Source organism: Heterodontus francisci, chromosome 20, assembly GCF_036365525.1.
Source record: "Heterodontus francisci isolate sHetFra1 chromosome 20, sHetFra1.hap1, whole genome shotgun sequence".
NCBI classification, from domain to species: domain Eukaryota; kingdom Metazoa; phylum Chordata; class Chondrichthyes; order Heterodontiformes; family Heterodontidae; genus Heterodontus; species Heterodontus francisci.
The window spans coordinates 32,338,944-32,352,078 of NC_090390.1; the positions used below are offsets into that span (position 1 = coordinate 32,338,944).

Consider the following 13,135-nt stretch of genomic DNA (forward strand, 5'->3'; position numbering starts at 1 on the left):
GTCAATTGGACACCATCCCTCTTCTTGACCACTGCCTACTGTGTGTTGATATTGGGGTCATGACAGGCTCTGCTTTGGTTGTGATTTCCCTCTCACATCATTAAATAGCATCTCAATACTCAATGTCAAGGCTCACACATGAATAGAGACCATTAGAAATTGGAATGTGCCTGCATCCATGGAAGTGTGATCCAAGAAGGAGTCAAAACTATCTGGAGCAGAGGGGGAATCTAATGAGAGGAGAAAATGACAATGGAACTGACTCTACGTTAGAAATAATGGAGAGGCCATCTTGCTCACTGCCATTATGGGGTAAATTGGACAGCAACTTCCAGCATCTATGCATGCATAGTTACATGTGGAAATTCAGAAGATGCTGTCTGAGTTGCCCCATTCCTCCTGAAGCTTTGTTACACAGTTACCTCGCCGAGAGACTCTCCATTGAAATACGTGCAAAGACTTGAAGTTGGGGTACTTAAGTGATACCCACTAAACTCACCAGAATAATTTAAACTTGTCCATTCAAATGTAAGTGAATTTTTAATGGTCTGTTAAGTCTTAATTACTACTAAATAACCTCTTTGGCACTGAAAATTAACTTTTACAAGTATGGACACTCTTCCTTCAGATTTAAATTATTGTTGGAGATTTTACAAATATTAGAAAACTATTTTTTAAAGTTCTCTTTCTGTCACTTTTATCCCTTTCTCTTAATCCTCTTTTTTTCCCTTTCTTTATTTTGATTACTGTACATGATACTGTACATAGGGGCGGCACAGTGGCGCAGTGGTTAGCACTGCAGCCTCACAGCTCCAGCGACCCGGGTTCAATTCTGGGTACTGCCTGTGTGGAGTTTGCAAGTTCTCCCTGTGTCTGCGTGGGTTTCCTCCGGGTGCTCCGGTTTCCTCCCACGTGCCAAAGACTTGCAGGTTGATAGGTTAATTGGCCTTTATAAATTGCCCCTAGTATAGGTAGGTGGTAGGGAAATATAGGGACAGGTGGGGATGTGGTAGGAATATGGGATTAGTGTAGGATTAGTATAAATGGGTCAGCACAGACTCGGTGGGCCGAAGGGCCTGTTTCAGTGCTGTATCTCTAAACTATGATTAGGCATTGAATTAACTACTCTAACTTACACTTCCTGGTTTAGACTCTGTGGCTACAAAATTCAGTTGCTTATTGCCTGTATTTATGCTGATAAAGGTGCCATTTTGTGTCCAAAATGGCATCCATGCCATGTGTGCACACCTCCGGTGATAGCCACACAGAATGCCATTTTGATGAGGTTGTTTGCGGGGCTCTGGGAGCGTGCACCAGAAGTATGTGGGTCGTGATGTCAATCAGTGTGTAATGCTGATTTGACTGTAGCCGTGCCATTTTCAACCTTGAAGCTCTGCCCTAGAAGGCCCGGCTTTGTACTGCACCACCTCAGCACAGGTGGCAGCGGTCTGGGCTGGCTGGCTGGTATGCAACAGCACAGGCACTGGCAGAGTGGCAGTGGTGGGAGGAGAGTGAGAGAGCATAGTAGGTTAGTGCTCTATGGAGCACAAACTCCTCAACAATCCTAGTAATTTTTTGGAGGACAGATTGCTGGACAGCTGTGAGAGCCTGCAAGCCCCTTTGAGCACTGGTATCTGCAGCCATGATGGCAGCAGTTTGATGATTCACGGCAGTAAGTTGTGCTTGCATGAATCTAACCTTCTACTGCAGCATGCACACATTGGGTGACTCCTGCTTGTGCTGCAATGGAAGCTGAGACATCAGTTGTCAGACTCTGCATCATGGTCGGATCCACAAGCATACGAATGGAGTTATCCACCATTTCCATCCTGGAAACGATGGGCTCCAAGCTCCACACAAAGTCACGTGCAATATTGTGCCGGACTCCTCCATGCTCTTTGACAGTGATCGCAGGCTTTCTGGCAGGCCTGCCAATGCACCAAGCATTTCCGTGTTCGAACCCATCAGCCTTTTTCTGTACACCGCCCCATTAAAGACCTCATCTGTGTCCTCTGGAGCAGAACTCGTCCTCCAGCGAGCTGGCACCTGTGGTACCTTTCCCCTTGCCCTGGCTGGAGGCCACACATGCCTGGAGTCTGACCACATGGAGATACCACCTCTAAGTTAGCCTCTAAAGTATGTGTAGTGTCAGTATCTGAGCTGGTAGCCGTGAATGTGAGACTGAGTGACGGTGTTTATTCTTCATCACTGTCTTCCTGCTCTTCCATTTCTTTATCTTCCTCCACTGCCTAGACAGGTGGCAATTCTTGGGTATCTGAAAGTGATGGATGGAGGGAAAGCAAGAGGTGCATGCTTATACCATCTGTAACTTGTATATTGGAAGAGATTGTAGGATGAAGGGGAAGTGGGATGTGAGAAGGAGGATTAGATAGGAGCGTAAATTCATCTCCAATGCTTTCAGTCCAGTCACTGGTCACGGCCTCAGTCATGGCCTCTCCAGTGATGGCGAGCACAGTCTCCTCCATGGGGGCACGGGCATGCAGTCGTGCTTGTTCCCCATCGGTTCCTCTGGTTGTGCGCCAACTTGTCTGGCAAGAGAGAGAGATATGCGTCAGTATGTGTGGTGTAATGTGTTTGGGTGATGTGGCTGTCATGGTTGAATAGCTGGCATTGTGTGCAAGCTGTGAGATGTGGATGTGAGGTTTGCAGAAGTGCCAAGTGTATGAGGGTGAGGTGAAGCTATGAATGTTAGGTATGAGTCATGATTAATGGAGATTGTTGGTGATGAAATGATGGGGGTGTGGCAAATTGAGCAGTGTGTGAGGCTTGTGATGCAGTTGGTGTGATATAGCATTTTGAAGGTACATTTATTGATCTTGATCTATTGTATAAGGTCATTAAACTGCTTGCAGCACTGCATCCAGGTCCTCAGGGTTAGATTTTTGGTATTGACCACGTTGGTTCTCTGCTGCCACTGCCTCTGTAATTTCTGTCTGGCAGGCCTCTCTCCTCCTTTCAGCCTCCTGCACCAAAGCCTCTAGTGCTACATTGGAGAGCCTTGAAGCCTGCACTCTCCCTTTTTACACCATAGTTATTCTTCTTGCCGGACAGACACTCTTCCCCAGCCATTTCCACCACCTACTCCAGTTAGAATACACCTTCCTTTATAGAAGGTGCAGGTTGGCTTTAAGCACTGCAGGCTAACTTGGTCATTTGCTAGCCTCTCATAAGTCCCCTGGTCAGGTGTGCAGCTAGTTAATAGTATGTTTAGCACTGGCTGCAGGTTGCTACCATGTAAATGAGCAGACAGCACAAAGTTTGCCTGCATCAGAAGCAGTAGGTGCGGGTTAATCGTTCATTGCTATCCCTGCGCTCGTTTTTGGGCCTTAACGAATTTTGTGACCAGCATGTCTCAGTAAGGATTCTTCAAACTGATTGGTTCAGAAGACACACCATTGCTTGCTCTGTTCACACAGATCCCAAATCCCCCGTAGAGGGTACCATGCTGTTTTTGCTCTCTAATAATTGCGAGTTCCGGCACAAAGGCCCATAGCAAGTCGGTGAGTAAGTGTAATCAACGGCGAACATAGTTCATTCGCCACTGATTGCAAAATCCAGGTCATTCCAAGAAGAATATGAATTTCTGCTTGAAGTAATGGTCTGTTCTGTATGGTCCTATATCCTATCATTTTCCCATTAAACACAGCCAAAAATATCTCAATTCATAATGAGACTAGGCTCTTTATATATATATTTTTAAATTGCATTTTCGTTTCTGTCCTGTCCATACATTGTTCACTATATTATTGGGTGGACCCAAGGCCATTTTCAGTTCTATTTCAGAGCTGGTTGTGAATGCACTCATAAATGTTCCAGGATCATTAATCCGGTGATTTTCATGCTTGGGCTCTGCTTAGTGTCTTCCCCTGATGGCCGGGCTAAGATCTGTATCCCACGATCTGGGCACAAACCATTCCAAGGCACAGTGCAATGAAACTGCATCGCTAAAACTTGCTGGTTCCTTGGGAAGTTTATTCTGTAAAACCCTTGTGAAGTGACAGATTGTAATTAGAATTAGAATTATAATGGAAGGAAGTGCCTCATGCAACAAATAAACAAGAGTTGCAACTTGCCATCGACAGCACTATCTTAATAAAGGTGAGCAAACATACCACATCTTATAAATATGTTTACTGATGTTGTGTGCTTTGTTTTTAATTACATGGTCAAGTCTGAAGAGGATATGTTGAGTTGGATCAGTGACATAATATATTATGAGCCAAGTTACAAACTAATACGTTGCCCTCAGTTCATACTTTATTTCCTTTTTTTTTTGGTTCACTCTTCTCCTGAAGGTGATGTTTTTGTCTTTCATGAGCCCCACTAAGCAAAGTATCTATTCCTCATATGTGCATGCTGGCAGAATATTTGCTTATGAAGGCCATCACCACAGAACCCAATCCTTGGCTGGCCTGATATTCACGCAAGAGTACTTTCCAGCTAGCAGATTTTCTCCTCCCTAGCCCATGGGTACTGAGATCAATTGCAGTGACCCTACTGCTATGTGAAATTGGTAGTTAAATGTACTGCCCATACAGCATTGAACAATACGGAACAGGAAGATCCCAATTCCAATCACCTAGCAGTTGTGAGTTAGCAACAATTGACGCAGGGATCTGTCTGGTCTCTATGGCTCTGTATTCCAAGGGCTGTAAATCTGACCACTGAATAACTGAAGGAGTTTGTATTCATTTCTACTGAGTTCCAGTTACCTCACTGTGGTGTGGGCATTCTCTGTCCTTTAAACATTAGTTTTGATTATAGTTTGACTTGCTCAGCTCGTGGCTAACTTGCTTTTAGGTTTGTGGTTTCAAATTTGATTTGGACTATTCGATGATAAAGCTTCATGACACAGACCACAGTGTTAAAATTTTCCAGTCTCTTTGCTGCCCAATCTCAATGCAAATTAACTATAATTCATTGGACTGTCAGGTATCTTCCAGTAATAATATTGGAAGGGTATGGTGGTATAGTGATTATTTGATTACAGAGCAGGACTAACAATGCAGACCTGAATTCAAATGCCACCATGGCAGTTTGAGAATTTTAATTCCATTTATAAAGTCGGTAAATAAAAAGTTGGTACCAATAAATGTTACTGAAAGCTGTCGGATTGTCATAAATCCCAGCTGGTTCACCAATGTCCTTCAGGGAATGAAACCTGTCATCCTTCTGCAATCTGACCTATAACTGACTCCAGTTCCACACCAATGCGGTTTACTCTGAAGTGGCCTAGCAAGCGACTCCGTTGTACCACCACCTTCTCAGAGCAGCCAAGGAAGGGCATTAAATGCTGGTCTCACTAGCCTGAGAACGAATATAATTAGTTAGTTAGTTAGATTCAAGAACTGTAATAAAAACAGAAAGTGTTGGAACTACTCAGGTCTGACAGCATCTGTAGAGAGAAGCAGAGTTAACGTTTCAGGTCTGTGACCTTTCATCAGAACAAAGAACTGTATTAGACTGTAGGGGTAACGGGGTACATGATACGGGATTTTTAATGGCAAATGCCATATATTTTGAAGATCTAATTTGCAACAATACTGTTGAATTTTATTTCCCTCTCCCTATTTTATATTTTCCACACCTTCTATAGCCAGTACAGAATAATCTAGACGGTAGAATCCTGTGGGATGATTATCAAAACTGCATGTGTATGTTGAAGAATGTGTTTACAGTAATGCAACCCAACCCAAGTCAGTTCCCCCCGCGACCCCCCCTCCCACCCAATGGTATATTGGGGGACTCCATCTACTGACCTGAACAAAGAAGTGATTAAACTGAGTAGCAGACAATCCTGAGGCTCCACAGATTGGGACCAAGGAGAAAGATTCTATTCTATAGGCTGTGTCAGTCACTGGGTGATCCATGCAGTGCAGTGTGTGTCATTTGACCTAATACAATGTATCCCAACGTTTACTGTATGTAAATTTTAAACATGAATTTTACTGTACATACTGAGTGTCCCAGTGCTGGGTTCACCTCATTCTGCAGTCTGAGGAGGCAGAAGTGATGAAGTATATCTTGAAAAGACAAACGTCCTTTAAAGTGGTGAACCAACCTTAGAACTGGTGCAGTGAGCAGAAGGAAAATCAAAGATTCAAGGTGCTTACATTGTGCGTTTACTCACCAGCCATCTCTTGATAAAACCACTTTAATCAAATTCAGCATTTCAGTCTTAATTGAGAAAAGCTTCTCAGAAGAGCTTGCATTTATTTACCACCTTATTATGTCCTCAAGATGTCCCAAAGCTCTTCACATTTAGTGAATTCCTTCTGAAGTGTAGTTACTGTTGTAAAGTCGGGAAGCATGACAGCCAAGTTGTGCACAGAAAGATACCACGAACAGCAGTTGGACCAGCCAAATTGTTTTTTGGTTGAGGGTGAACTGCTGGCCAGGGCAGTGAGAACACTTTGTGTTCCTCTTCAAATAGTCCCATTGGACTTTTTTTTTTGCATCCACCTGAACAAATGTTTGTTTAACATCTCATGGAGGTCGGGGCAAGTTAGAGAAATTGAAACACGGAATTTTGCTTCTTGGATCTGGTGATGTGAGATGCTATCAACAATAAATGGGGGAAAAAGCCAGAGGTTTAAAAAAATACAGAAAGTATAGCAAAAGAGGGGCGGAATAAAAAGAAAGCCTATTACAATGGACGAAGGAACAAACATGAGATACTAAAAGAAGTTTAACACACATGGAGAACGCAAAGAATCAAGTAAATGTTTAAAGGAGATTAGCATTTTTGTTTTGTGGTTCAAAGCTGTCTTTGGTCATTTAGAGTGACTGGACAGTTATTGGAATGTTACATAAGAAACAATCACGGGATTTATTTTTAACAGTTTAAAAAAAAAGTTTTATCCTACTGTGAATGACGACTGTATATCTACAACTATTTACATTGCTGGCAAGTGCTACATGGAGGAATTCAAATCCGGTTTCTGCAGGATTTTAATAAAATGTGCCAGCTGAAACCTGCTGTCTCTTGGGATGTGGCGGAGTCAGCAGATTTCAATCTTCTCTTCGGTTCTTTATATAGATCGTTAAAAAAATTGGTGTGAAATAGTCTCATTGTCATTACAACTGGGCCAGTTTTAGTCGCGGCGCAAAATCCAAATACTTATAAAAATCAGTCTGCGTTGTATTTCCTTCACGTAATGTGTGCAAAGTATTTTTTTATTCTGGAGGTATGTAGTTTTAAAAAAAATTGGATCGGCTGTAGAACACTGAAACCACCTAGTGTTATCAGAAAATTCACTTTATTTTCAAAAGCATCTCGCACCATTTAAAAGCTCACTATACGGGTGAGAATCCGGATCCCATTAGTGTTCAGATGGGTTGGATTTGGTGGCTTGGTTTCCAGTTATAGTCTTATTTATGTGGTGTGTCGTGTCAATCTGCAAAAAAGTACCAGGTAGGAATGGCGGGGTGGGAGAGTGGACAAGGGAGGGAAAAATAGGTCAGCATTTCAACTTGGATTATATTTCAGCCCCACTAGTTCTGGCCACACAGCAAGCAACCTTGTGATAGATGTGGAAATGTCCACGTTTGTCATTGAGATACTTGTCCAGGGGATGTGGCCTGTGTGTGTGTGTGTGGGGTGGGGCTTGTAAAAGGGGAAAATCTAAGATTAAAGAATCCATAAACCTAAAATTAGCAAAGCTAATGCTGCTCCTCCTATTACTTCAGCTGAGATGGCAGTAAGGTGCTCATCCCAGACTACTGGGGCTGAATTTTCCAGGCCCCGTGATGGCTTGGAGACGGTGGGGGTGGGGAAAGCCAGGAAAATAAGGGCCTCATCGGGATGACTCCCCAATACATTCCTGCTGGCGGGGAAGTTTCCCACGGGCAGGCAGCCAATTAAGGACATCACTGGAAGCTGCGCTGCCGGCGAAGGGGACCCCCGCTGCATGCAGAGGCCACCATTGAAATGGGGGCGGCCTCCCTACAGGGAGTCCAGGGACATGGGGCCATCTGAGTCGGAGGCTCCATGCCCCAAACAGGGGGCCCACAGCCAGGAAAGGCCACACCTGTAGCCCAAACCATCCCCCCCCCCCCCCCCCCAGCTTTGATGTTCGGCCCTAAAAATGTTATCTTTAAATTCACGCCTCCGAGGGTGCCTCAACGTTGAGGTGCCCTCATGATCCCTGACCTGCTTCAGCAGCACCCACCTGTCCTACCTGAGGCTCCAGAACTTCCAGCCCTCTGATTGGACCAGCAACATCTTTAATAGGATGGTGAGTGTGGAGGCAGTCGCCTGCAAGAAGATGGCAACGTTGGGTACACTGCCCCCCCCCCCCCCCCCCCCACCAATTTGGTCCTGTTGTTCGGGTCCCAAAGCCCCGCACGAAAATCCAGTCCTTGGTATCTGTGCCAGAACTGAGCGCAGGATGGGGTGATGTGAATTGAAGGGCGGTTCTGGTTTTGCTGGTACTTCTCGCCTGAGATGACGGAGTCTACAGGCCTCTACCATGCTCAGAATGACCTCTTGCTCACCCGATGAGAGAAGGCCAGGACTAAATGCCAGCCGAGATTAGTAAATGATTGTCACGGAGAATAAAGAAAAGGAACTCATGTCACCCACCTGCCTGATAGTGATATTGTTCTATGTTTAATCTGTCATGTGAAGGATATTTACTCTCGTGGAAACTTAGCAAAATCTAAAGAAAATTCTAAAAATGTTACTTTTGTGTGAAAACTGCTGTGTGTCTGGATTTGCAGTTTAGAACATAAAACGGTTTAATATTACGATACATGGAACATATAGTGTGAAATTTGGCTGACAGTTGCATTTTGTAAAGCTCTGAATAATAGCCTTAGCCACTACAAATGGAATCATTACTTTCTTCCTTGGATTGCTACTGCTGTTAGTCAGTTTCTCAGTGTACTTAGAGCTGTCTCCCTGGATCCTAATGTCAAATCCATAACATATGTTTCCATTATTTTCTAGTTCAGATGCAAATATGATCTATGCGCCAAATATTCTCTGGGGGTCTATTGATTTCATCCACACACTGAACATCCCTCCATTAATGGGGTTTGCAATAATGAATGAGATCAGAGACAAAGTGAAAAATTCAGAATTACAAGCTGCAGACTTTTAAAAATGACATTTGAACACATCCAAGATTGCTAAGGCAGATTCTGTGCAGCCATCGAAGTTTGAGTGTGTAAAACCATCACCACCGCAGATAAGAAGTGGCTGAACACCAAGCGTCATTTGTCCTGGACAGTTCGAGACTGCTTTGATGACCTGCAAGAAAAGCATTTCGAAATTATTCTAAGGAGTGCCATCTCCCACCCTCCCAGTTGAGAATTAAGATCTCCCACCCTCCCAGTTGAGGACTCCATCTCCCATTTGAGTGTGTTGTGCCAGTTATTCCTGATGCGTATTAGTGCGACAGAGACTGTTTAAATTACAAAAAGATACAACAAACCCCACTGTGTAATTAAAGATGCCGCTGGCTGTCCAGAAAAAAGATACTGTTTTTTGTCGTTGTTGCCAGCAATGCTCAAAAGTGACTTCCTCGCGGCAAGGTCAAGGACGAAAGGGTGTGTCTTCATCAGTTATAAGAACTGCTTTAGCATTTAAGGACCAGTTGAACTGTTACCTGATTATCCAGTGTCTGATCTGCTGAGCTTTATCGCTCACTTTCATAATAGAACTCTTTCAGATGACAATTGAACAGCTAATACTAGGATAGTAGAACCTGGAAAATGACAGTATTAATGGACAAATGCTTGTATGATGTCCCTTTGCAGTTTTAATAGCGATATTAATCTATTTAAGATAAGCCAGTTAATGGCACCATTATAATAGCAGACAGTGCATTCATACGGCATTCTTCTGTGTGCCAACAGAAAGTTCTTGCCCTTGATGTAATAGATCACAATGTGTGACTTCATGAAGGCTCAGTTGCAGATAAAATTTGGGCCCAGATTGTACTACCATGATCTCAATAAATTTTATTATCACTTGTCAGAAAGTGACAGTAGGTTGCAAGCAACAATATTTGTTCTAATAATTTTTTTTCTGTTCATTAAAACCACTCTGAATAAGTTATTAAGTGACTTGGATGGAGGAGGCCCGCCACCAACTCCGAGAGCGGCAGGCCCCATACCGATCTCGGTTTTAAGTGACACTGACACTATGGGCTGCATTTCAAGACTCCGCCGCCGAAATAGACGGCGAGTGTAAAGAATTGCGGCCCGCACACACAGGGACTCAGCATGGGCGCGGTGCCCGGCCCCACGATCATGTGGAGGGAGCGGGCGAGCTGTCGCCAGCCACGGCGCCTGGTGCCAATGCGCAGGCACTAGTGCTATTTTTAAAGGACTTGCAGCCCTGAATGAGCATTCAAATTTTTAAAGGGCCAGTTAACTTAAAGTGTAAAAAATGAAAGGACAAATCTTCCCATGCATTTTCCTCCCCCCCCCCCCCCTCCCCCAAAGGCATATCACAACATTCCTGCCCTTTTGCCCCCCGAATACCTACCTTGAAAATTTGACCTTTACCCCCCCCCAAAGCTCAACACCTTTCTCCTTTATCTCTTCCCATCACCACCACCGCACCTCACCGCCCCCCCCCCCCCCCCACGACCAATCCGAGGCATTCTAACACCACTCCCCCCAGAGGAAAAAACCTCCTCCCCCCTCCCCACAGGTGTCATGCCACATTTCCCTGAACGGGGATTTGAAGGCGCGGCATTGGCGGCCGCCCGAATGAAGATTGCAACGCGCTGCCTGAATCGCTGTGGCCTTTATGGTAAGTAGACATTAACATATTTTAATGTGGGTCCCATCGCCAAGCACCAGGGCAGCCGCCACGAGGCCTCACCGCTGCCGCCGAGATCGGCACCGGGCCTGCCGCCATCGTGGTCAGTGGCGGGCCTCCTCCATACCATACCACACATTCATTGCCCTGCACCGCCCCCCACCCCCCCACCTGCCACCATTCCCAGCGGCGGAGGGACTTTAAAATCCAGCCCTATGTCCAGCTGCTATGTCAAGTAAATAAAATGAATACCTTTTGTGTGCCAGGGCATCTTACAATATCACTTAAAACTATCAGCACATTAAAAATTTGACTCTGTCCATCTGTTGCTTTTCTGTGATATGATCGTCCCATTAGGGGAAGCCAATTACCTTTAATCTGGTCTGTTAGTTGCTATTTTTATAGAGAAGCTTTAAAGGGATGTTCTTAAAGGCAATGGAAATTACTAAAGGTAAATTTAAAAAATAAGTAGGGTAATGGAATCACAGCACTGGGTGCACAAATAGAAGAGGAATGTTGTAAAGAAGGGATTAGAAATTGTGATTACTACAGTTTGATATAAAATTCGCACATTGGAATGCATAGAACAGGATGATTCTGACTAAGAATGAGCCAGGTTGTGTATCTGAGACTGTAGGCATCTTGATCTCACTGTTTGGATGAAGCTTTCATTATTTCAGAAAGATTGGTTCCCTACTCTGCTGAGTGATTACCACCACCCCATCCCAGCTTGAGGAACATTTCTAAAATCCAACGGGTAACTGCAGTCATTATCTACAACCACTTATACAACAGACTCAGGTGAAAGGCCAAGAGTTCTAAATCTGATTTTTCCGGTAGCCTAGTCATAATGACCCGCAAATACTTTATTCCCTTTACATTTTCTACATTGCATTTTGTTTTCTCTATAAATAAGGAGATTAAGACACTTTAACATTACATACTTGATTTTAAGCATTGTTACCAATCCTTGGGCCGCTCCAAGAACCATTGGTTTCTTTCTTCCCATCTCCACGTTAAATGGGTTCAACCCTTGGTTAAGCTAGCAAAGGAATGCCATATGAAACATTAAGAATTTTTCCACTAATATCACAACTAGTGACTTCTGGGCTATAATCACAGATTATTAAACGAGTACTTTTTTGTTAAATGGGGAGTGAATTTACCACTTTATTCTCCATTTGAAACTGGCAAATTGCCTTCTGGAGGAAGTCAGACTGAACATCAGGGACGGTAGAGATTCAATGTTCCGTTTCCCAGTCCCACACCTGCAGTAGATTAACGCTCAGCGCGCAGAAGGGTGCTTTATGTCGAATTGGTGTCTTGGCCATCACGTGGGAGCTCCGGCACACTGTGCCAGAGTGCTAGCACCTGACTTTGTGATTCTCCATATGGTGAGCATGATCACAGATGCACTGTCACAGGGAGAGCTACAGAGGGGCAGGCGCGAGAATGAAAGGTAAATCAAGAATGGGTTCAAGAGACAATTACAACTTGCATTTATATACCGCCTTTCTTCTTCTTTGGCCTCCTTGTCTCGGCAGACAATGGGTAAGCACCTGGAGGTGGTCAGTGGTTTGTGGAGCAGCGCCTGGAGTGGCTATAAAGGCCAATACTAGAGTGACAGACTCTTCCACAGGTGCTGCAGAAAAAATTGTTCGTCGGGGCTGTTACACAGTTGGCTTTCCCCTTGCGCATCTGTCTTTTTTCCTGCCAACTGCTAAGTCTCTTCGACTCGCCACACTTTAGCCCCGCCTTTATGGCTGCCTGCCAGCTCTGGCAATCATTGGCAACTGACTCCCACGACTTGTGATCAATGTTACAGGACTTCATGTCGCGTTTGCAGATGTCTTTAAAGCGGAGACATGGACAGCCGGTAGATCTGATACCAGTGGCGAGCTCACTGTACAATGTGTCCTTGGGGATCCTGCCATCTTCCATGCGGCTCACATGGCCAAGCCATCTCAAGCGCCGCTGACTCAGTAGTGTGTATAAGCTGGGGATGGTGGCCGCCTCGAGGACTACTGTGTTGGAGATACGGTCCTGCCACCTGATGCCAAGGATTCTCCGGAGGCAGCGAAGATGGAATGAATTGAGACGAAGCTCTTGGCTGACATACGTTGTCCAGGCCTCTACCTTTAGCATGCCTTTAGCATGGTTAAAATGTCACAAGGCACTTCACAGGACCGTAATCAAACAAGAAGGAAGACCGAACAAAGGTATGTGCTTTTGGAGAGTGTATTAGAGTTGGGCTGAAAAAGTAGGTAGGATTTGGCTGCATTAAAAAACGGACAAGCTTGTTGGAGCTGATATGATTATAAATTCACCTTGGATGGTAAT

At 44.5% G+C, this 13,135-nt stretch overlaps 1 protein-coding gene across 1 annotated transcript in view; it reads right to left on the reverse strand.

The window, feature by feature from the left end:
* Nucleotides 1-8,320: 8,320 nt before the first annotated feature.
* Nucleotides 8,321-13,135, reverse strand: part of rnls (renalase, FAD-dependent amine oxidase) — a 133,600-nt gene continuing 128,785 nt past the window's right edge. The window contains exon 7 of the mRNA XM_068052526.1: nucleotides 8,321-9,274. Within this exon, the coding sequence (XP_067908627.1) occupies nucleotides 9,122-9,274 (153 nt within the window). The 3' untranslated portion in view covers nucleotides 8,321-9,121. The remainder of the gene's footprint in view (nucleotides 9,275-13,135) is intronic.